The 22,774-nt window shown below is 43.9% G+C and overlaps 3 protein-coding genes across 5 annotated transcripts; 1 reads left to right on the forward strand and 2 right to left on the reverse strand.

The window, feature by feature from the left end:
- The first annotated feature begins 3,022 nt into the window (after positions 1–3,022).
- Positions 3,023–9,554, forward strand: LOC134645646 (integral membrane protein 2A-like). The gene is made up of 6 exons (XM_063499178.1): positions 3,023–3,252; positions 3,639–3,776; positions 5,553–5,732; positions 5,829–5,939; positions 6,742–6,886; positions 8,311–9,554. Exons 1-6 carry the CDS (start codon positions 3,181–3,183, stop codon positions 8,403–8,405), a joined length of 741 nt encoding a protein of 246 aa, XP_063355248.1. The 5' UTR covers positions 3,023–3,180; the 3' UTR covers positions 8,406–9,554.
- Positions 9,555–9,759: 205 nt separating this feature from the next.
- Positions 9,760–15,704, reverse strand: gpr174 (G protein-coupled receptor 174). Its single transcript, XM_063499242.1, has 3 exons — positions 14,453–15,704; positions 11,307–11,756; positions 9,760–10,729 (listed from the first exon to the last, which is right to left on the reverse strand). The coding sequence occupies exons 2-3, from the start codon at positions 11,514–11,516 to the stop codon at positions 9,929–9,931; spliced, it is 1,011 nt and encodes a 336-aa protein (XP_063355312.1). The 5' UTR covers positions 11,517–11,756; positions 14,453–15,704; the 3' UTR covers positions 9,760–9,928.
- A 65-nt stretch (positions 15,705–15,769) lies between these two features.
- On the reverse strand, positions 15,770–22,716 carry p2ry10 (P2Y receptor family member 10). Of its 3 annotated transcripts, XM_063499196.1 has the most exons (5): positions 20,353–22,716; positions 19,887–19,990; positions 17,492–17,730; positions 17,233–17,413; positions 15,770–16,952 (listed from the first exon to the last, which is right to left on the reverse strand). In XM_063499196.1, exons 3-5 carry the CDS (start codon positions 17,638–17,640, stop codon positions 16,071–16,073), a joined length of 1,212 nt encoding a protein of 403 aa, XP_063355266.1. In that variant the 5' UTR covers positions 17,641–17,730; positions 19,887–19,990; positions 20,353–22,716; the 3' UTR covers positions 15,770–16,070. The 3 variants fall into 3 exon arrangements, with proteins under 3 accessions (XP_063355266.1, XP_063355260.1, XP_063355273.1); XM_063499190.1 differs by having other exon boundaries at positions 19,887–22,716; XM_063499203.1 differs by lacking the exons at positions 19,887–19,990; positions 20,353–22,716 and having other exon boundaries at positions 17,492–19,548.
- Between the last annotated feature and the right edge of the window lie 58 nt (positions 22,717–22,774).

Genomic DNA, 22,774 nt, shown 5'->3' on the forward strand with positions numbered 1-22,774 from the left:
GTTATACCTTTTGTGAAAAGTCAGAAAACCCATGATCCAGTAGTTTTTAAAACCACCTTTAGCAACAGTAACTTGAAGTAACTGTTTTTCAGTAATTGTCTTTTTCTAATTGTACTGCCATGAACTTTAACATTTAACATGCTAACTGATGCCTGTGGAGTCTGATATGTAACTCTTGGGTTTTTTTTTGCAGTTTCTCTGCACACTGCACGGTCTGACCAAGCAATTGCTTTTATAGAGGTGCAAACTCTTGCTGATGGTCAGTGCATTTGATTAGCAGGTACTTTCTCTGTTGCTATGGAAGCAGTAAGTGTGTACTTAGTTACAGGCTTGCAGAGAGTCCTATGAACAGACATGACTGTGTGTTCACACACTTTATTTAGCTCTAAAATGTCTGTAGCTTGTGGCATTACTTCCCCTTTACAGGTTTATGTTTAGCATGGAAGTTGCTACAAATATTTTCTACCTCTCTGTAGCCAGACTATATATAAAGAGTTATTTACATACTGTCTATGGTTTAAAGTGAATGTATATATTTTAAAAACTAGTTAAAAGTGCTTAAGAACTTCATAAGGGAGTCACATAAAAAATTTAAGAATAGCCAGTGCAACCCAATCCTACCCTATTATCCCCCAACCACCCCAAAAGAACTCCTTCAGCATGAAATTATTACATTTCCCAGAGGTGAGCCAAGCTGAGAGGATGAAGAGCACAAGACAGGCAGTGCTGTGAGGGAGCAAACGCAGCTTTAGAAGCTGATACTCATAGGAAAGACTCATTTGTCACCCTTGTCTCAGATCCACATGTGATTGCCAGAAGTGTGCGTGGTGTGTGTGTGTGTGTGTGTGTGTGTGTGTGTGTGTGTGTGTGTGTGTGTGTGGTGGGGCAAGGATCACTCCAAATTTTGGAGGCTGTGATGCAGCATCGCTGCTCATTCTCCGAGAGATCCGCCGCTCTGTTTCTCCATCTTCTTCTGCTCTCCCGTTCTCTTTGACCACTAAATGTTCTCTCACTGGAGGCACATGGTGATTATGGTAGATCCACATGAAGACATGTCAGTGACGTTATGAAGCACCGAGCAGTGTCTAACGTTTTGGGCTCAACAAAACCCTGTGGCCAGCTGTTACCATAGCAGTATTTTAGGGCTGTGTGTTTCTGTCTGCGCCGTGTGTGTGTGTGTGTGGTGTGTGAGCACCGAAAGGGACAAAGTCATTTGTCACTTGCGGTTTCACATGTCTGGTATTGAAATCGATGACAAATCTATGAGGTGTGTGTCTGTATGTGGGTTCATATTTACTGGCGCGAGAGCCGGTGATGTCATGCATGAGAATGTCTTTGTGAAACCAGCTATGCCCCTGCAGACTCCCACACTGTGCTGACTTTGCAGGCGCAGGGTGTGCGTGTTGTGTACACATGTGCACGAGTCTAGCCTTATTGCGTTTGTTGGACGCTTGCTGCAGACCACAGGGGAACACTGGCGCTCAAACTCCCATCATACATGCCTGCCATCCACCATTATGACACTCTCCCACCTATGTGTGCTTGTGCACCAAAAACACGGGTGTCCGATTGTGTTCAGCTGTGTTCAGTTCCACCTAGGAGGCGTGTTAGAAAGTTTGAGATCTAAACTGGATGGACTGCAACCTTAATCCGCCGCTAATCAGCTCCTCGGAAAACTCACTCAAGCATCAGACTCTGTAGATTGCTCTGCCTCTCCCGGCAACTCCTTCTCAGTGTTTTTTCCCCCCCAGTCATCACTTTACTTTCTACCCGAATCACTCTATTTCACCCCCCACCTGCTTCCATGCCTCTCCCACCCCACCTCACCCCCAGTCATCCCTTGTTTCCCTCCTGGAATGAGAATCCTGCTCTCTCCTCTGCTTTTTCCCCTCTCCTGCTGTTGTGTGTGATGCCGAGAAGCCCTCAGGATTACATATAAGTCTTTTGTTTATCATCTCAGCTATTACTGCTAATGCTGTCTCTCCCTCACTCTTTTGCAGCGTGTGTGTGGCGTGTCCGTGCTACGCATGTGTGGGCAAGCTCTCAGATCAAACACAGCGTAAGACGAGCCCATAAACAAGCCTTCAGGACCACTTAGGATTTTCAGGCAGAGCCAGTGTTGAGGGGGCGCGCGGAGGGGGAGTAAGGTACAGAAATCAGCTGCTCTGTTTATGTACCTTTCAGTGGTGATTACCGGTCCAATCTGTCTGTTTAACAGAGCAAATATCAGAGCCTCGCATAGTGTGTGTATGTGTGTGTGTGGTGCATACAGTTGCAGTGCAGAGGGTTGGAGAGATGCCACCGAGTTGCGTGGAGTTAAAGCGGCAGTACAGCAGTTAAGTGTTTATTTACTCATACGTACAAACCTAACTGAGAGAGAGGAAGCAGAGGGACCACCGCAGGACTGAGGATATGTGTCAGACATACTGTACGGCCTTGGCAGCGGCCCGTGTTTTGCACGCAGCGCAGTAAAAGCTGTGTACTGTGTGTGCTAATGCGAGTGGGCAGACACGCTGGCAGGTAGTGCCCAGCATGCAGGAGGGAATGTGTTTGCAGAGTGGAACATTCACAGAGATGAATGAGCTGCATTATACACTCAGATATTATTTTTCATTGCATTACAGTGCAGTCGGTCGCGAGATCGAGTCGTTTGTCATGCAAGAAGTGAATGTAGGCAATGTAGCTGACTGAAAGTGTAAACAGTTGTGTCTTTGGGTGTCAGGTTCAATCTGATGAATGAATGGAAGCTCTTGCATGGGGAATTGTTTAGGTTCCACCTGCGGCCACTGGATGGCACCAAAACTACACAAACACACCAAGAAAAAAATAAAAGCTGTGGAGAGAAACTGCTAGAGGAAATAAATTATGCAAGCGGTAAATGTTAAACCGCTACCTGTAGTTAAAGTAAGGCAGGTCATGGCTGCCTGCGTATTCTGAGACTGAAGCATATTCTCCAGCCTGTTGTTTGTTTGTTATTTTGATTCCGCCCCCCCCCCCCTGCAGCCACCGGAAGCGCTAGATAAAGCCGAGGCTGGAAAGTGCGTCACACAGCTGAGCTGCGGAGAATAAACGGAACCTGCAGTCTAGCGGCGCAAGTCCCCCTCCCCGGCATCCACCGCCTCCTCCTCTGTTATTTTTGTTTGCACAAGAAAAACCCGAGCTGACGTCTGTTCTTCCAGCATGGTGAAGATCGCCTTTAACTCGGCTCTGGCGCAGAAGGCGCTGGGCAAAGAGGTGCCAGCCGCTGTTAAGGTGAGCTAACGGGGCACAACGCTGCGCCTGAGCCCGGTGTCCGACTTTAGCCTGGTAGCAGGCCTGCTGTGCCGGATCGGCCCGCAAAGTGTGTGGACTCCATCCATGTGCGCATTCACAGGGTTGTCGCGCATTGTTGTGCTAAGTGTGATTTGACACGCGGTGGTTTTGCGGTGATTTTTGCATAGCGCACGGAGTCAAATTGCACCTGGCGCAGGACACGATGGGACCGCCCATCTCCTGCCCAGCTGTTTTTGTGCAGAGGACAAAGATGGGATGGGATTAAGGGATTGTTTAATCAAAGCTGAATGTGAATGTCATGTTAATATGGTGTGTGTGTGTGTGTGTGTGTGTGTGTGTGTGTGTGTGTGTGTGTGTGTGTGTAGGACCCTGAAGTGGCCTCTGCTCCAGTGGGCGCCGAGGGCTCCACAGGTCGCTGCCTGCTCACCTTGTTAGGCATCGCCTTCATCCTCAGTGGGCTCATCGTAGGGGGGGCCTGTCTCTACCGATATTTCACCCCAAAGGTGTGTGCGCGTGCGCTGCAGCTCATTCTTCGTGAATATTCTGTTACACATGTTACCATCTTTTAATAAGGGGTTGCAACGAGTGGGAGGGGGTCTTATGAAATCAGAATATTTGATTTTTAAAAAAGCATTTAAAGTCTTAAGTCCTCCTCAAAGTAAGTACCTAAAGTGTATATATATGTATACGTTAGGCCATGATTGTGGTTTCATAACTGTGCATAACACTTTAATGTTGCAGATGCTTATAGTAGATTCATTTTCTGTCCATCCTTCTTATGCACGTGAGGCACATGCCACCACACATCCCACCAGCTCTGCAAGCAAGTCACTGAAACACGTAGAAATTTAAAATTGCAACCCAAGACTATTTTACGTTATAACTTTTTCCAAATTGTTTCATTTTCACGTGGCAAATACAGGTCAGTGAAATCACCATGCACATTATTGGGGGGGGGCGCATCTGTGACGCAGTCTTTGCAGACTGGCCCTGGGAAATTAAGCAGCTGTATGAATTAATTTGGTTATCCACTGACGTTATCAGATATGTTTTTTTCCTCTCATAAACTGTCACTGTCTAGAAGTGATGAAGAATTATTAACGCTGGTTTGGACACTTTTGCTTCGTTAGGAAACAGAGTGCTATCCTTCACTCATTTCATCTTTAGAGAAAGTGCAGACTTCACCTTTTTTTTTTCTCAGTTGTTGTGTTGCCAGTAGGAGGGTGGGAGGCAACCCCACACCCATGCAAATGAAGCAAAGCGAGGTGGGGGGAGAGCAGCGTGTGAAACTGTAACTGTCAGTATGTTGCTTGAGAAAATCAGAATTCTGATAAAGTTGAGCTTTCTTCCGGAGATTTCATCACAAGAATGTGTTGCTCTGAATTTTGTCGTGCCTTTGATCTCAGCTGTTTCCTCCCTTCTAAGCTTTGAAACTGTAGTGACACATGATACACAGAAAAAGAACACAATGCAGCAAAACTCAATGGTCCAGTTTGTGCATTTGCACAGCATTGAAGTGAATCTTTGACTAAAGTGGAGAAACTCTTGCAAAAAGAATCCATATAAATAATAGGTGCTGCCCCCTCTGTTCATTTCATTCTGTTTGAAAGTATGATTCTTCTGATTGGGTGCTCTTTGCAAACACAAGGTTAGAGCACCAGGTGGGCGGGGCTTCTGACATCTCAGCCAGTGTGCCATAGCTATCAGCATAATTATCACAATTTGATTTGCAGGAAAATAAATGCCTCACATCAGCCAAAAATGTTACTGGAATTCTTTATTATCAGTGCCATGTGGAGAGTGAGTGTAAACATAAGCTTAAAACCTGATAGTAAAAGAAACTATGATCAATAGTCATGGAAAAACTGTAGGCTTGTTTGTGTAAACGAAGTCCTGTCATGTGCCGTGATGTAACTGTGCTGGAACCAAGCAGAACATGCGTGCTTTGGCTCCCCCTGGCAGCCTGAGCTTCCTCGACAGCTGCGTGATGGTTTTTCAGTAGTTGGTGCAGTTTGTGAAACGTGAACTTTAGACAGGAACAGAACACGCAGGTTCACAGCTGATATTGCAGATTCACAGTAATACCAGATGATGCGTCTGTGGTTGTAGAGGCAAATCCCAGCTGCACCGCTGGTTGAAAATAAAATAACTCTATTACGGTGCATTTTCTTTTTTTTTTCTTTCTTTTTTTTTTGTAAAATGTACATAAGCAAAGGTTCCAGTGCCCCCCACCTCACTTTACATGTTCTTAAGACTAAATGAGATGCATTCTTCATCAGAGGATGTATCATGGCGCGATGGAGTTCAGAGACGTGTCGTCCGGAGCAGAGAGCCAGCCTTACTACTTGCCGCGAGTGGAGGAGGAGGTGGAGATCTCTGACAACATCGCCGTCATCAGCGTCCCTCCTCCCCGCTTCAGGCCCGGAGACCCCGCTTACATCCTGCACGACTTCAACAGGGTGAGGATTGTGGACTCTGTCACACTTGGCGCAGCTCGGTGGATGATTTCTGCTGCTCTAAATTCTTTCCCGATGATTTCATGTGTGTGTGAGCAGAAGCTGACGGCCTATCTGGACCTGACTCTGAGGACCTGCTTTGTGATTCCCCTGAACACCTCGGTAGTTCTCCCCCCTCAGGACCTCATTGACCTGTTCTCACAGCTGATGGTGAGTACGGTCCCTCCTAGCAGGACCTGGAGACACAGATGAAAGTCCAGACCTGGATGACGGACAAACCGAACACATAAGTCTTGCTAAAGCTCATGCACAGGCGCTGATATTGAGGACAAAACATCACATAAGAAATTCAGGGATGTGTTGTCATTCCACAGACCGTCTGCTCTTTAATCCTTCTCAAATCTGTTATATCTTTAATTTGTACATATGAAAAAAATCTTCACCTGCCAGTAAGTATGAATTTGCTAAGTGTCCTTACAGCATGTAGGTTTTAAATATAGGCTAAACTGTAAAGTTCCTGTAATTCAGTTTACTATTATTCACTGGCAGAGACTACAACAATATCAGCTTAACTGAAACGTAGGTTCTTGACAGGAAACTAAAGATGTTTGACGATATATATATAAATGAGCAACTGTCACCCACAGGCTTGTCCCCTTCTTCCTTTATTCATGCAGTAAACTAGAAGTACGCTGCATTTATACTGCATACTTGTATTCAAAAAGTCTCCATATTCAATTAGGGACTTTTTAAAAATAATTGATGTAGTGTTGGGTAGTTTTAGCATGTGAAGGTGGAAAAAGCTTGGCTGAGGTTAGTTTGCTTAGTGAGGAAATCAGGAAATTTCAACACTTCGTGTAGAGTTGTTTCACAAATCTAGGGATGATTCATCACCTTTTTACATTTTTTTTATTCAGTTTTCACTGATCTGTTTTATCTGGTGGAAGATTAAAAGTAATTTTTTAATTTAAAAAGGTGCCCTGACAGTCTCATGCTCTGGCCTTTGTTCCAGTCTGACTCTTACCGCAGCTACCTGGTGCACGAGGACTTGGTGGTGACGGAGCGCATTGATGATGTCAAGCCCCTGGGCTTTTATATCCGCCGTCTTTGTGATGGAAAAGAAACGTACAGAATGCAGCGCCGTGCCAGCCTGCCAGGTATAAATGTGATGGAAATGTAAAACCTCTGATTAACATGCAGCTCTATCTGCTGTGGCAACTCCTTGGAAATAAGGGCGGAGACCAGAGTAACTTGTGTATATAACATGCATGTCTTTAACTGCATTAAGATGTAATATATAATCCTCTTTTATCTTTATATTATTTAATTATATTATTTAATCTTTAATTACGACATCACTGCTGTTATGCAAGATTTTTTTGCTTTACTCAGCAAGTGCAAACTGAACAGTTTGAGTTTGCAACTTTTCTATCCTGTGCTTGTCTCGTATTTTAGAAAGGAAGCTACTTGGCTGACATTAGCTCTTTCATTTTTTTTTTTGGTCGATCTGGTTAAGGTTTTGATAAATAACCAGAACGTCAAAATTAGTGTCTGTATATAAAATATATCTGAAACTGGACTTTGTCTTACAGTTTCAGGATCATTTGCATTCATGACTACGTGCAGAGCTGTTAAGTCATAAGCTAACATTAGCGGTAGCTAATGGTAATAAATAACCACACAGTCAAAATTAGTTCTTGTATTTAAAAGACGGATGCCCCCAACATGACTGTGCTCTTTAGTTTCAGGACTACGGGTTTGTAGTCATGAGTTAAGCTTTTTGGTAATACCGTGGTGCTGCTTAGTCATAGGCTAACATTAGCGGTAGCTAATAGTAATAAATAGCCATACGATGAAAATTAGTGCTAGTATTTAAAAGACAGACCCCACCAACATGACTGTGCTCTTTAGTTTCAGGACTACAGATTTGTAGTCATGAGTTAAGCTTTTCGGTAATATCGACGTAGTAGTGTTCTCAAGTAATCAGCTAACATTAGCGCTAGCTAAAAAATAGCCAGACCATGAAAATTACTGTACTGTACTGTATTTCACACTGGTTATGTATAAAACTGTATGAGCTAGCTTGATTAGCAGAGTGTTAGTGTAATTTACTATGATTCTGTCTTTTGGCTAACAGAAACGGCTTTCAAACAAAATATGCTGACCACAACATAAAGGAAGCAAGCTGTCACATAATGCAGCTACAACTTTAGGCCTTCATACATTTCTGATGGTTGAGTTATATAAACATGTATCCCTATATAGTTCTTATCAAGGGTGAAGTTAGCTGCTGACATTGATAACTTTTTATTTACTAGGTACACATTAATATTGATTTTGAAGTCACTAATCACTATGGCTCAAACAGAAACTGCTGACTTATCAAGCAGATGCATAAATTATACAGTGTCAAACACACTTTGGTTAGAAACCGAATAAGAAGACGAGTGTAAACAAGCACCAACCACCCTTGACACATCTTCCTAAATGTAGTTGTGTTTGAAATGTGTCAAACATGCCCACGGCTGAATATTAAGATGAATACTTAGCACTGCTGCTTATCTGTCTTTTTGTTTGTCAGGTGGAGGCATCCAGAAGCGATCTGCGGACGAATGTTTCACCATCCATCACTTTGAGAACAAGTTTGTGACTGAGACCCGCATCTGCAAGGCTTAAGCATGAATATAGGGCATAGAGAGCGAGAGAGGGTAGGTGGGAGTGGGTGGTGAAGGGAACAGCAGAAAGTTTCTTTTGTACAAAACTCTTTCCAGTTTTTGCCTCCCCTGCTTTTAATCTAGTGTTGAGTGAATTTAAGTTGTAGCATTAGAGCCTAGCCCCCTTCTCCTCTGATGTACTCCCTCGAACCCGTGATAGGTCACAAGTGCGTAAGTATTCACTAGCTAGTCTTGTACTGGTTATTACTTTAAGTCAGTAAGCTAAAGTTAGATATATAAGTTTCATTTATTACGTTGCTTTCTGTTTTGTTGCTGTAGTTTCCTGCAGACAGATCTTATTGATGTTACTATATAACGACACATCCGCCTCATCCAGACCAGAGCTATTAGTCATCCTACTGAATATTCTAGTGAGATCATATTAGGCGTGTGCTGCGTCAACCTCCTGTCGCCGCTCTGACCCGGGTGCACGGTGCAGGTTCGACCAGGTATTTGTATTCTGTTACAGCGTGATATAGCACAAGTCAGCATGGAGATGTCTGGTACAGTATACGTGTAACATGCTTGTCCGTGGATGGTAACGCAAAGCTCTCAGTCACCACTGTTTGTAGATATCCCCCAGAGTGCCGCTGTGTGATGACTTTAGTGTTACCGATGGTCTCATACCTGATGGGAAACAGTCCAGCACCCTTACAATATATGACCAGTTTTTGTGTTTGTGTTTCAAGCTTCATGCGTGATCCTAAACCAGAGTGAAGAGCTAACGATGAATAAGCTAAAGGGAAATTTCACTTAATTTGACTTGAAAACAGTCGGTTATCTAATTTGATTATTATGCATCCGTAGTGTTATAACATGAGATGGCTCCCTGTGATCTTTACACACATCGTGTGCTTAAATGGAAAACAGTCGTCCTTGATTTCTGAAGTCTGTCGAGCACATTTTAAGTCATTTTCAGTGATTTCCTACTTGATGCCTGCACAGAGAGACAATCAACAGGAAGTGTGTTTGTAAAGATGGGGTTTCTGTCTCTGTTTCTTAATTGAATACTAGAAGATATTAGGGGGGGAAACGCCCAATGTTGTGTGCAACTACTGAACTGAACTCCACTTTGTTGTTTGAATAAAGTTGCATTTCTTTACCTACTGAACGTCGCAGTGGCTTTGTTATTATAATGGCGGTGAAAGCGGCACCAACACTAACCCTTTTATCATCCTGCGAAGGACATTGGGTTATCAAAACACTGGATCTGGAGGAAAACTGTCGCTGCGTTTCGGGGTTTTCCTCTCTTTCACTTGCTGACACTACTCGCCCTTCATCGAGGAAATGCAAATTGAGAGGGGGAAGGGGAAAAAAACATTTATTGAGAAATAAATAGGTTTAAAAAAATAACATTTTAAAACTCCCATATTTTCACATTCCCGTTTCAGCATAAATGTTATTTCCATAGTTTGCAGGAAGTTGAAGTTTGCATAGTCTTCAGTCTCGGTTAGTGGTTGCGGGGAGGCTGTCGCCACCAGCAGTTTAGTCCTCCTCTTCGTCCTGTTCTCCGGTTATACAGGACAGACGCCGGCTGAGATGTATGCTCTCCGGTATCTCTGGCTTGCTCAGTCGCCTCCAGAATTCATCAGTAGTGAAATAGTACATGATAGGGTCCAGGCTGCAGTTCAGGCTGGCCAGGCAGAGTGTGACCGGGTGACTTCGAAGAACCAGTTTCTGAAAGTCACAGCTGGTAACTTTCTTAGCTTTGACCATAAGGTCGAGAGGCATCGTGGCGTGGTACGGTACAAAGCACACTAAGAAGACTACAGCACAGCTTAGTATCATCCTCAGCGCTCTCTTTTTCTCCCCTCTGTCAGAAATAGCATTTGCTTTATTTTCCCGAAGGCTCCAAATGGTCATGCACGTGCAGCCTAGCACCAAAACGAGAGGGACGAAGAAGCCAAACAGCTCTAGTAAAATCAAGAGGGCCCACATTGCCGAGGGACCGATATCCTTCCGCAGAGGCAGCTCCGTGAAACACTTATTTGTGTCGTTCCTTTCGGGCAAGGAAGGATCGTGTCTGAGCAGAGGGAATCCGAGGCAGACAGTACAGATGATCAGCCAGATGATCCCACATATTAACACGTCTCCTTTTTGTCGACCCGAGTTGTACAACAGCGGACGCATGATGAGCCCACAGCGACGTATGCTGACGAAAACCAGGAAGTAGATGGAGGCATACATGTTGACGTACTTGAGATAGAAGCAGAACATGCAGGAGAAATACCCAAAGGGCCAGGAGTTATTCAGGTAGTAGTAGATCCGCAGAGGCAGAGAGAGCACCTGAGGAGAGGCCAGAGTGACAAAATTGAAGGCGGAGAACAGCAGGCAAACACTGATGTACATATTTGCTCTTTGGCGATGACGGTAAGGAGCTCGCTTGGTTATCTAGTAAACAGAAACATTTCTAAATAGATTTTTAAAATAAAATCCTCCCCGTTAGGCAGTTCACTGGAATAAAGAGATGCACTTCTGTAGTTGTTGTGTTCTATAATGGAAGTTTTTTCTTGTGGTTCGAAATCTCCCACAACTCTGCCAACATCTAAGAGTCATTTTGTTTTTTTGACTTCCCAATTTAGTACATGAAAGCAGAATAAAAACTAAAGAGGTCATTACACTAATTTGCTTTCTTGCAGTTTTAAAACCGTATTGTAGGATCAGCATTACAACACTAAATGTAACTATTAGAGGCACGAGTAGTGTAACAAGTACTTCTTGCATGCAAACTTCTTCCCTGATTAAAGCTTGACCCCTGAGGAGGGCTATGTGGTCACTTAACCACACAACCACATCATGTGACTTCACAGTAATGGTTTAAACTAGAAAGTAAGTGCGAAATACGACTGAAGAGGATTTTTACCTGCAGTAGGTCGGCCACAGCCAGGTTCATCATGAACACCACGGCTTTCTTGGTCTCTCTGATGTAGGCCCTGAACACCCACAGCGCCAGCACGTTACCCAGCAGGCCCGGTGCTAAGATCACACTGTACACCACGGCATACAAATGGTGCTGGTAGTCTATTATCTCACTGGTATTGGAGCAGTTCATATTAGGAGAACTGACATTCATGTCAGTGTTAAGATGAGCTGCCTTGCAAACCAGCAGGAAGCTTGTATCAGCAGAGCTGCTTGTAGTCCGGTGACGGGTTGGTTTGAGCGTCCATGCCGCCGGTTACATCATGCTGCGGCCCGTGCAGCTGGTACTCTGTGCGGCATGTCAGACAGAGGAAGAATGTCTTTTGTTTTAAGTTTTTGTCCAGCGCTGATGTGTCCTCCAGGCTTCTCTGCGATCCCCAAAAAGTCTGGTGGTCTGGTAGAGGAAAGAAAAGTAAGTTAAGTTCAGCATGTGTAGTCGGAGGTGGAAAGCGTTACCAGAAAGAGGAAGAAAAACAACATGAAGGTTTCTGTGCTGTCACCTCACACCAAGAGGTTCTGTCTCCGCCTGTGTTTTCTCACACACTGTAGTGCAGATCAGCTCTTGACAGCAACGCAGTTGAATTTTAACTGCTTTACCTTTCGCCCAGTGCAACCTGGGGATATTAAAGTTACTGTTTTGCATGTTGCATAGATAGCCATCAGAATTGGAGAAGGAACCTTTTTAGATGAGACACAGATGACATTGTGCTCGGCGGCAGCACCTGCCAGCTATAATCTCCCATGGGTTTTTATGAATAACGTAATTAATCAATGATCCTTGATAGCAGTGTTTTTGCAGTGCCCTTTACAGCAAGCGTGCAAACCCGCAGAGAAGTCGGTAAAATCCCCCACGTGCTGCTTCACTGCCGAGCATTATGGTGCCTGCACTGTGTCTGTGTGAAATAACTACGGCGCAAGGCATCGAAGTGAAACTAGCGTGGTTAGCGCAGGCAGACCAGGCAACTGGTTAACAGCCCAGATCAAGGAAAAACTTGTCACTAAAGGGCACTTTGAGATGAGGAGCAGTACTGCGGGTGGTTTTTCGATGTAGGTGACGCCTGTAACGTGCTGCTTTTTTGTGACACATACACACAGCAGAAAATAAAAGTAATAGAGATGAAATTTTAAAGCTTTTAGATGACCTTCAACTTAGATTATCTTCAAATACTTTCGGTTCAAATGGAAACAGTAATGTCAGGGACTGAACGGCCTATAGGTGCACACACCCACAGCTATAAACTTTAGTGGGTGTAACTCGTTGAACTGTTGTCATCCTCTTTTTGATCAGCTTTTGTTTCTTGTTATCTCATTTCTAGTGAGACTTATCAGACTCTAGCAAACCCAGGAACGATGTGGTGTTGCGATCTTCCACACACCTAGTACCCAGACACCTGCTATGCTCAAATAAACACCTGCCTGTGTTTATTTCTGGCCTCCATTAGTCCATTAATCCTCCATCAGTTTAAAAGGGACACTGTTTATCATGTGGACCCTTAGTTCATACACTGTCTTCCTCCCTTCCCCCTCTCTTTAAGCTAGCTTTCTTCTGATTGGCTGCTCCTTGCAACCAAAAGGTTTGAATAGCTGGTGGGTGGAGCTGCTGTGCTAACAGCATTGGGATATTTTTCAGTGACATCATCCAGAGCAAAAAGCAGTGAAAAAAAGAACAGAAACTGTGTTTAGAGTATTCTGAAGCCTGAACTTTGACTCACAGGGATTAGTAATGCGTACTCTGATGTCATTATTTGGAACTTTGGCCTTGTTTAGCACTATGAGAACACTATATATGTATGGCAGAATGTTAGCAAAGCATATTAGACCTACTTTAACCAGTTTCGGGATGTCTCAGGATCATTTATGAACGATCCAAAAATGCAAATCAGCCAGTAAAATATTGTTCATCTTTGACAAGAAAGTTACTGCCACGTAAACTGTTCAGAACAGCGTTTTTTGTTTTGTTTTTTGCACCTACTATACTCAAAACACGCAGCAAAAAAATGTGTAGCTATTTTTGTGCGTGAGGGGGAAATGGCACTTGCCAAACACAAGACATACAGTGGTTAACTAACTGCTCTTAGTTCTCTTTACGGGCTCTCTCAGCAGATTTTTATACACGATATTCACGTTCTGTTGCTTAACTAAAAGAACGCCACATTATTTTTTTTTACAGGGAAATGACTAAATATAGCGGCACATTTGACTACATTTGACTACATACATTTGGCTGCTAGCATTGCACTGCTGTTTCAGCTGCAGCAGTAAAAAGATGGCACGGTTTGAGTGTCGTCTTCTTACTCGTGTGTCTGCCCTCCCCTAAAGAGTCACGAGATAAATTCTGCGTGGGAGTAAAATGATTAATAGGGTGGATCTTTTTTAGAAAAAAACAAAAAACCTTTATTTGGGAATATATTTTTACTTTCTTCAATGTTAAAGCTATTTATCTAAGACATTTACTCCTTTTTTGTTAGTTTGTACTCTTAACAGCTTGGCTCCCAAACTGTTTTTGTAAGCGGTTACAAGCCAAAAAAGTTTAGGCAGCAGTCTTTTGATAATGACCCGTTTAGTAACTTGTACCTTTAGCAGTGTGTAAGTAAATGTAGTGGAGTATAAACAGCGATCCCTGCCTGGGATGTACCAACGTAAATGTATAAAGTAGTATTTGGGCCTGAACTTAACTCCTCACAGTCATACACAAACAAACAGTGGAATTTTATTTGTAAAAGGGGGGGTTTGCTAAGCTTGGACTGCTTCTCAGCTCCCTGACTGCCTTTTATGCTCAGGCCGAGGCCCCAGTAGACCGTCAGCCCCCGGACTGCCTTTTAAATCAGTGACCGCTGACCTGTGTGTTACTGTTTGAAAATGATTCTCCACTTATTACTCTCACTTTTGCACGTACCATGTGCTTCCTTCCAAGGCCGTGTGTTGATTTGTATGATGTGCAAAAGGCCAATCTGTGACAAGCTCTCGTTTCCTTCTCGCAGCAGAGGCTTTGACGTGTATGTACAGGAGTCAAACCGAGATCATCTGTTGTGAAAGTAACATGTTTACGATAACGCGCGTAAAAAGAAAAGGCAAGTGCTGCTCCCCTACCTTAGGACTCAGTAGTTTTCATCAGGTCTTGCCAGTGGAAACACATAATCTCATCTGCTGTGATTCACCTCCGTCTGTGGGCTGCTGGCGTGTAAGCAGCTTTCCGAAGATCTGACCTCGTGTTTCAGAACCAAAAACGCTGCCGGTGAGCATCGGGGTCCCTCCACGTGTGTGTGCCCTGTTCAAATACACAAGAAAATATGCTGTGATCTCCAGGAAGTCCACTTACTCTGACACATAAAGACCAGACACCCCAATACTGGCCCACACACACACACACACACACACACTTCAACATAACAGGCATTCCACACACTGGAGAAACAGACAAGGTCCCCCATGAGCAATGACTCCACATAGAAAGCATCCACACACAAACCCCCACACACTCGCTACTTTCTCCGAACACTTCTGAACATTATTAGCAATTAATAATCATCCTCTCACCTCTGTCGTTAAAGATGCTGGAGAAACAAAAAGCAGATAAGACCGGGGCATCAGACGAAAAACTCCATCCTCCTTTCTCCTCCTCTAACACTCTTTAATTTCAGCGTCCCGCCTCTTTCTCTCTCTCTGCCTCTCTCTTTCATTCTACCGCTCTATCTATCTTTCATATCCATTAACTTTTGTCTTCACTCGTACTCTTTCCTGTTTTGATTTCTTATCTATCACTCGTTGCATGTGTGTCGCCCGTCTCTGTGTCTGCTGTTCTGGGGATTTTAGCGCACACGCACACACACAGACACACAGAGGGCTTCCTGTGAGCGTAGGGGTGTGGTTTACAAGAATTTTCTTTTGACACTTCTGCTATTACACTCTTAGTTGCTATTTCCTTGTGGACAAAGTCAACACGTCAATACGCCCTTTGTTTGTTTTATTGACAGGACATCAAAACAAAATCAATCAAAAATAAATATTTACACCAAAGCCACAACGCAAACTTTCACAAGTTACAATGTGACACTCTCAGAAAGCAAACGCTAAACTTTTGATGCGTGTGAGAACAGAGAAACGAGAGGCAGGTGCATTTTGGTGGATGATTCATTCTTGGTAGATTTCCTTAGGTGGGCTGCATTTGTGCGTCTGGGGGCTGATGTAGACTCAGAGTTGGCTCAGGCTTGGCCTGTACAGATGGGTGGGTGGGGGGGCGCCTGACAGTTACTGGTTTCAGAGCTGCTGTAACTGCTGCCAACTGCCTTCACCACTTTGCATTCTGAGAGGAAGTGAAGCAAAAATGAGCTGGCACCTGTTTTCACTTTTTGCCTGAAAGAAAAAAAGTCCAATTCGCAGTGAAGAAACAAACATCAGAGCCAGAGATGAGACTTAAAGCTTTTAATGGGAGTGCATTTCACATACAGCTTTTATTACATAGCTTATATCAAGTTTTATACACACAAACTGAAACATTGGGCAGCGTTTACGATACTGTCTGCATGTTGGAAGGTGTTTTCTGCTTGCTTTAGAGGAGGCGGGCTTCACACAACTCAGGTCAATGTCTTTTGGGTCGTTTGTGTTCAGACAGCTGCAACATGTCAGATGATCATATCCAGCTTGGACCCTGTGTCAGTCGGCTTTAAAGTTCAACAGAATCCTTCATGGACTTTTCCTCTGAGCAATGCTACTCCCTGTATGAGGAGGTGCTCATGAGTCTGCTCTGCAAAGGACACTGGGTCGGTGAAGTGGTCGGGGAGGAGATGGAGGACGAGAAGGAGGAGGTGCGCCTTTTGAGGTGCATCCTAAACTCGGCTGTAAGAAAGTAATAAAGGATGGGGTTGAAGCAGCAGCTCAGGCCCGCCATGCAAAGAGACACTGGGTGAAACTGGAGCGCCACCCTGCTGACGGTGCAGCTGGACACGATGCTCTGCTTCACCATCAGGTAGAGCGCGAAGTTGAGGTGGTACGGAGCGAAGCAGAACAAAAAGAGAATGAAGCAGCCCACCACCATCCGCAGAGCACGCCGCTTCTCGCCATTTGTCTGCTTTTCATTCAGTTTCTCCGCCTGGCAGTTGGAGGTGACTGAGTGGAGGCGGTTGCGTGCTGAGGAGTTGAAGGAGTTGTGCTGATCCTGGATCTGCTTCTCCTTGAGTGACCAGAAGATGCGGACGGTGCTGTATGACATGCATGCTAGAGGGATTAGGAAACCACACGCCTCAAGAAAGACCAGCATGGTGATCGTCACCGAGAGAGGAGGGTGGCGCATGGGCAAGTCTTTAAAACAGCCCGCCGAATTGGCGTTGGAGTCTAAACTCTGCGTACTGAGAGTCAGTGGTTGTTTGGTGACACCTAAGGTGACACCTAAGGGAAGCTGGGCATGGGTGCTGTTTAATGCCACTTCGTTGTTGCTACCGTTGTTGCTACTCCGCATCAGGATAAAGGGAGAGCAGCCCAGACCAACCACAACCCACACTACAAAGCTGATCAGCAGGTCATAGCGACGCCGCCACCGTCGAGCCGTGAACGGCTTCTGCAGGAACAGACACCTCTGCATGCTGATGCACACCTGAAACCAGAGAGAAATGAAAAGGAGCTACTTTTTATTTATTCTGAGGCACAGGAAGCAAAGCAGTTCCAAGAAGGAAGACAGAGGCTTTCATTCAAATCACTTTCTGTTTTTGAGTTTGATTTTTAAAACAAAAACAACAACAAAAGTGCTTTGTACTGACATTTGACTGATTTTAAATATAATGAAAACTAGAAAGATCTCATTTGACTATCCTTGTTCCCTGTGATGAGCATTATCAGGAAATTCAAGGCTTGCTTTCCCTAAACAGCCTGCTTACCAGGAACACTATAGCGGCGTACATGTTGAGATATTTCAGGTAGAAGCAGAACAAGCAGAGGCCGCGTCCAAAGGGCCAGGTGTGCGTGAAATAATAATAGATCCTGAGGGGCAGAGAGAGGATGTGGGCCAGGTCTGCGATCGCCAGGTTTATCATGAAGATCACCGCCTTGGTCTTCTTGCTGTTAAACGGCACATACAGAGACAGTTAGTGAAAACGTACCTGAAAATCTAAAGGTGTGAACTTGTATGAGTGTTACCTGATGTATCTGAGGAGGACCCAGAGTGCAGTGGTGTTGAGCAGCAGCCCAGGTATGAAGAGAATCAGGTAGAAGTAGGTGTATATCACGTCCATTTTCTGATTCCAGACCGTTTCATTGTACTTGCATTCAGTCATATTGGTGACCATTTTTCTTTTTCCCTCACAGTGACACCGATGATATAACCAAGCGTGCCTTTCCTTTGATCATAATTTTTTTTGCTGAAGTACCTATGACAGCTGAAAGGCAGAGGAGAACTTGTGAAACATCCGATGCACATACACGTTGCGCTTTACCTTTATTTTCATAATTTGCCCTTAATAAAGACCTCGTAGCCTGCGCGTGGAAAGAAAAAAGCTGAACAGTGCTTCATGTTTCCCGTTTTGTTGTTGCGAAAGTTGAAACTAAAAGTTTGCTTTGAAAACTGGAATCAGCAGCTGGCAGAGCAACAGTCAACGGTGAACCTACATTTTCACTTTGGCAGGTGTGAAGCCTCCTGCAGTATGACACGTACTTTGTAGCTTTAAACCCAGTTTAACACAGAAATGCTCCAAAAAAACAACAAGAGCAACTGCAAAAAAAACTGCATAGCGGTTTAATTCAATTCCAATTCAATTCAATTTTATTTATACAGCACCAAATCACAACAGCAGTCACCTCCAGACGCTTTATATTGTATAGTAGATCGTACAATAATATATACAGAGAAAAACCCAATAATCATATGACCCCCTATGAGCAAGCACTTTGGTGACAGTGGGAAGGAAAAACTCCCTTTTAACAGGAAGAAACCTCCAGCAGAACCAGGCTCAGGGAGGGGCGGGGCCATCTGCTGCGACCGGTTGGGGTGAGAGAACTGAATGACTGCAAACGTCTATATGTAAAAAAGTATCAAGTGTATTTAGATGAGATGATGTAATCGTTGAGTCTAAAAGTGAATGTTAACAACTCATTAAAGGGGCATTCCATGAATTCAGTTCATCCACTTTCATTCGTTGCTGTTGCTCCTGACATCATCATCCCGATGATGTCATTAGCACTACAGGAAAAAAATTTAAGAGTTTGACTTTTGCTTGAAAATCAACCGGGGCATTCATTTCATGCTATTTTAATCTGTTAGCCACTTTGCAACCCAACTCAGCTATCCCTTTCATGCTACAACATCAACACCCACTCTATCCTATGTGCTGCTCCTCCTTTCACCTCAGTGTATGCACATGGAAAGGCAGAGGGAGATGTGTCCTCCTAGATCAGCTAAAAATAAATTGCTACAAGTAGAAATATCAGTCTTCCTTCACTATATGTGTTCCTTACTGACCAGTCAGGATATCCCCACCTTTCTTCTTTGGGGCTTGTTTGTGGGAATTTCTAAACAGATTTTGAAGCAGATGTAGCTGCTCTCTGGAGATAAGTGCCATAAAGTCTATTGGGCTGGTAAGCTGCAGACCCAGATAAAAACAAGGTGTCATAAAGCAGCAGCCAGCAAAACACAGAAAAGGCTTGCACTAATGGCATATAGCAAAATTACAACAATTTTATATATGAAGTAATCTTGGTCATCACAGCCAAGCTAATATGAAAAAAAAATGATTCAGTTAGATTTTTCTCCCCATTCTTGTGTGATGGTTAATTGTTTAAATTATGTGTTTTTATATGAGAATGGCATGAAAAAGCTGTTAAAGTGAAAATAAATCAAAAACTGCTTAGGACGGCAGCAGGAAGTGACCGGAAGAAGGATCGGGGACTGGCTCTGCTTATCACGGGAGGATCATCCTTCCTCTAACATCATTATAAGTCCGCACCCTTTCCTACACTAGGCCCACGAGGGGAACACAGTAATAGTGGTCGTTTTTTCACTGCTTTACCAGATTCAGGCCTGTTTAGACTTGTCTGCCAGCTGCTGAGACTCTCAGTTTAAAAAAGCTCCCTGATGATGCCTGTACGATAAAGAGTTGTGTAATACTATCTCAAGAGTTGTGTTTAAGGAAATTACAGAAACCGAGAATTCATTTTCATGACACACCATGAAACACGTGTAAAGGGTAATTATATCTGTTAAACGTGCTAAGATAAAATATCAAGCCAGTGGTGATACAGTAACTGGAGATTTGGTTTAGCCAACATCGAAACAAAAACAAGTAACTACAATAACGATAACTTTTTTTTTTTTTTTCAGTTTATCAGAAATTTCAAAGTCTTTATATCTTGTGACACAAAAGCTTTCGTATGCACACGGCGACACATATACATTTCCAGATTTAAGATTAAATGTAAAGTGAAGCACTAATAACAGTCCGTTAACATCAGCAAAATTCAAAGCATGACTCTGACCGCAGGGCACAGCAGCATGACGCCCTCACAGACATGTCCACACAAACAAACACTGTGTCATTACCTCGTTTCTCGTGCCTCTAAATCACCCGCATAGGCAGAAGGTAGAGGTCAGAGCCAGGAGCGACCGCGTGGAGCATCGCGCACACCTTCTACAAAGTCCTCAAGCTGTGCAGCAGAAAAAGGAGTCAACAGGTGCCGAAAGAAGAAACTGCCAGCGCACTGCATGTGAAGACAGCATGAAGCTGATGGTGATGTGATATGAGAGTGTTTGCTGGAGGTGGCGGGATCTGGTGTCAGTTGTTCTCTGACTCAACTATCTGCCAGTTTTGAGGGGAAGGGGAAGCTCTGCCCTATTGCGTTTGAGTGTTTTGCTGCAGTTTGCGACGTCGTCACTAGTGCTTAGCAACGCACGTAAGAGCTAAGACGAGCAGAGTTGGACACACATGTGGTTAAACCAAATGGCAGCAGGAAAAGAGGTTACGCTAAAAGAGCACAGGCAGATGCAGACACATGCTTGTTTTTCTTACCTCAGAAATGTCTGAAGATTTTCAAAAGATCTTTTCAAAGGTGATCTGGTCTGCAGATGCAGCAGATCCCGAGGAAATCAGCCCTCTTCTTTAGCTTCTCTTCTTTGCAGTCTGTATTTAAATACTTCTACAGTGCAACGCTGACGGTGTAAAGGTTGTCTTAGTTCACTGACAGCCGTTGTGACCAAAATAATAGCACTCATGTGCTTCCCCGTTCAGATTCCTTACTTCCGTTTTTAAATCATAGTATTTATTTAGCAAAATGTAGGTACCTGGCTCCTAGTCCTCTAAAAATTAAAAGAAAAATTAAATAAAAAAGCTGCATTTGTGTGTCCTCTGACACTGAGCAGTAGCTTTTAGGCTTTGTTCTTGTGGTTAAGGTTTTTGTTCACGAGGCCTAGAGAAAAAAAAGAAGGAAAGCCTTCACGTGCTGTAGAAATGTTTAACCACACTTCAGCTTTATGACATACGCTCGCCATCCTGTTACTTTCACAGCATGAGGCCGCACCCAGAGAAAATAACTTGATAACACTTCCCATGCTTGCCCCGGCTGCCTTGTGGCTTCTCTGAGACTTCTACAGGGCTGACAAACAGGTGACTATAAAACCCAAAACAGGAAAATAATCAGCAAACATGTGGATCGTGGTCTGTGGTCAGTCTGTTGTCTCAAATTTAAAATTGCTGTTGTTCCAACTTGTGGCCACTAGATGTCAGGACAGGCCACTGGTCATAAATGACTGAGCCATGTGCATTTTTCTCTTCTAGATTTAGGGCAGACTGTTCCTTTAACAGGCGTGCTCGAACAGTAAACATCTGACTGTTATCTGTTCAAAGAAAAGTGAAAAAACATGACGCAACACTCTTGGAATGAGCCACTCGGGGGGTGAAGCTCATGCATACCTCTACACTCCCACTGTTCTTATTTCCTGGTTTTCTTCTCTCCTCCTGCTACCCTTGACCCCAAATCTGAGAATCCAAAGACTGCTGCCCCTCTGTCATTCTGCTGCTAAATGCTCCCATCATTCACACAACCAGACCCCCCCCCAACACCCTCATTTCTCACTGTGCATACCAATGAAGCAGGTATACTCTGTTACATTGCCAACTAAGGCAATGGAAAGCAAAAGTTGGATTGCTTAGTAAAGGAATAGAAAAAACTAAACTTGTACCAACATTGAGTGTAATGATCCCAAGAGAATTTATTGTGCTTCTCCAGCAGGGGGCTGTAAGCACACAGAGAGAAGCTGCGAGCCTGCTGTCACCCTCGGCTCTACAGCTTATGCTTTAATGACCAAACATGAGGTGGTGCTTAAAGCATGGTGGCATACTTGTTGAACTACTGAAACTCGCTGGGTTGGAAGACGGTAGAGTTCAGCAACACAGCTGGTTGCTCTACACTGTGTTGTTTACTCTCTGGACTGTTTATAATTCCAAGATTTGAAGATTAAATAAAGCCCTTCAAACTATCCAACAATCCAACCCAAACTTGTAGCTCGGTTGATAACAGGAAATTTCACCGTTAATTCCGCATCTGTTTGTGTTATTGATTCCTGCCTCACAGCTGACCTCAACTCATGTGTCCTACACGTGTATGAATACTTCTGCATCAGATCTACATTGTAACTTATGCAACAACCGAAACTTCATTTTAACCTTATGCTGAAATCTTCTAAATAACCTGCTGTGTACATCCAGAGAAGTGTAACTAAACGTCAGGTTGATGTATACCACATAAGGCTGAGGTGTGGGGATAAAAGGAGTTTACTGTTACTATGTAGATTTCCCACAGAAGTATAAATCAAGTTTAATGTAGAGCAGTTAAGCTACAGGTGGTTCCTCCATCTTCAGATGCCAAACTTGACCAAAGTTTCACTTGATTCAGAAGCTTCTTCACAGATTCAGCTGCAAAATCGATTTGTTTTGCTGTTGCAGATGCTGCTCTGACCGGATTGTACATCCTCTTCAGACTTTATGATAAAGATCGGACAAATTCTGCACATTTCTGCATTTTATACATGCAAATTCAGCAACACTCAAACTTCCAAATCTGCTGACACACAAGTGTTTTGTGCTCCATGCAGTTTAAATCCAGGATTTTGGGTAAACAGCTAAAGGCGTTCATCTGTACTTGGAGTGTTTGCACATTGCTGTGTGTAAGAGACTTTGAGCAGATCTGCAGTCTAAGGCCGGATTAAGACAGAGAGACCTCATTCAGAGGCAAACAATGGACCATTGCTCCAGTCATAATAAGCATTTGGCCTGTGACACAGCACACAGGCCGAGGTCCTCAACTAAATCAGAGCTGCCCTCTGCGCTGAGGACAAGCTCACACTGCCTGCTTGGTGAAAAACCAAGAAGCTGGAGTAGAAAAACTCCCGCACAAGTTCAAATGTACAGGCTCGCTGACAAAGAGCAGCTCAGA

Source organism: Pelmatolapia mariae, linkage group LG2 (genome assembly GCF_036321145.2).
Source record: "Pelmatolapia mariae isolate MD_Pm_ZW linkage group LG2, Pm_UMD_F_2, whole genome shotgun sequence".
In the NCBI taxonomy this organism is placed as follows: Eukaryota; Metazoa; Chordata; class Actinopteri; order Cichliformes; family Cichlidae; genus Pelmatolapia; species Pelmatolapia mariae.

Bases quoted from the DNA above. Each gene is read 5' to 3' on its own strand.
- LOC134645646 (XM_063499178.1), top strand. From the start codon at position 3,181: ATGGTGAAGATCGCCTTTAACTCGGCTCTGGCGCAGAAGGCGCTGGGC. The intron at 3,253-3,638 runs GTGAGCTAACGG...GTGTGTGTGTAG, and splicing joins AGGTGCCAGCCGCTGTTAAG to GACCCTGAAGTGGCCTCTGC. The intron at 6,887-8,310 runs GTATAAATGTGA...TTTGTTTGTCAG, and splicing joins GCGCCGTGCCAGCCTGCCAG to GTGGAGGCATCCAGAAGCGA.
- gpr174 (XM_063499242.1), bottom strand. From the start codon at position 11,516: ATGAATGTCAGTTCTCCTAATATGAACTGCTCCAATACCAGTGAGATA. The intron at 10,730-11,306 runs GTAAAAATCCTC...GCCTCTCCTCAG, and splicing joins CTGTGGCCGACCTACTGCAG to GTGCTCTCTCTGCCTCTGCG.
- p2ry10 (XM_063499196.1), bottom strand. From the start codon at position 17,640: ATGGTCACCAATATGACTGAATGCAAGTACAATGAAACGGTCTGGAAT. The intron at 17,414-17,491 runs GTAACACTCATA...GCCGTTTAACAG, and splicing joins GTCCTCCTCAGATACATCAG to CAAGAAGACCAAGGCGGTGA. The intron at 16,953-17,232 runs GTAAGCAGGCTG...CTCTGGTTTCAG, and splicing joins ACGCCGCTATAGTGTTCCTG to GTGTGCATCAGCATGCAGAG.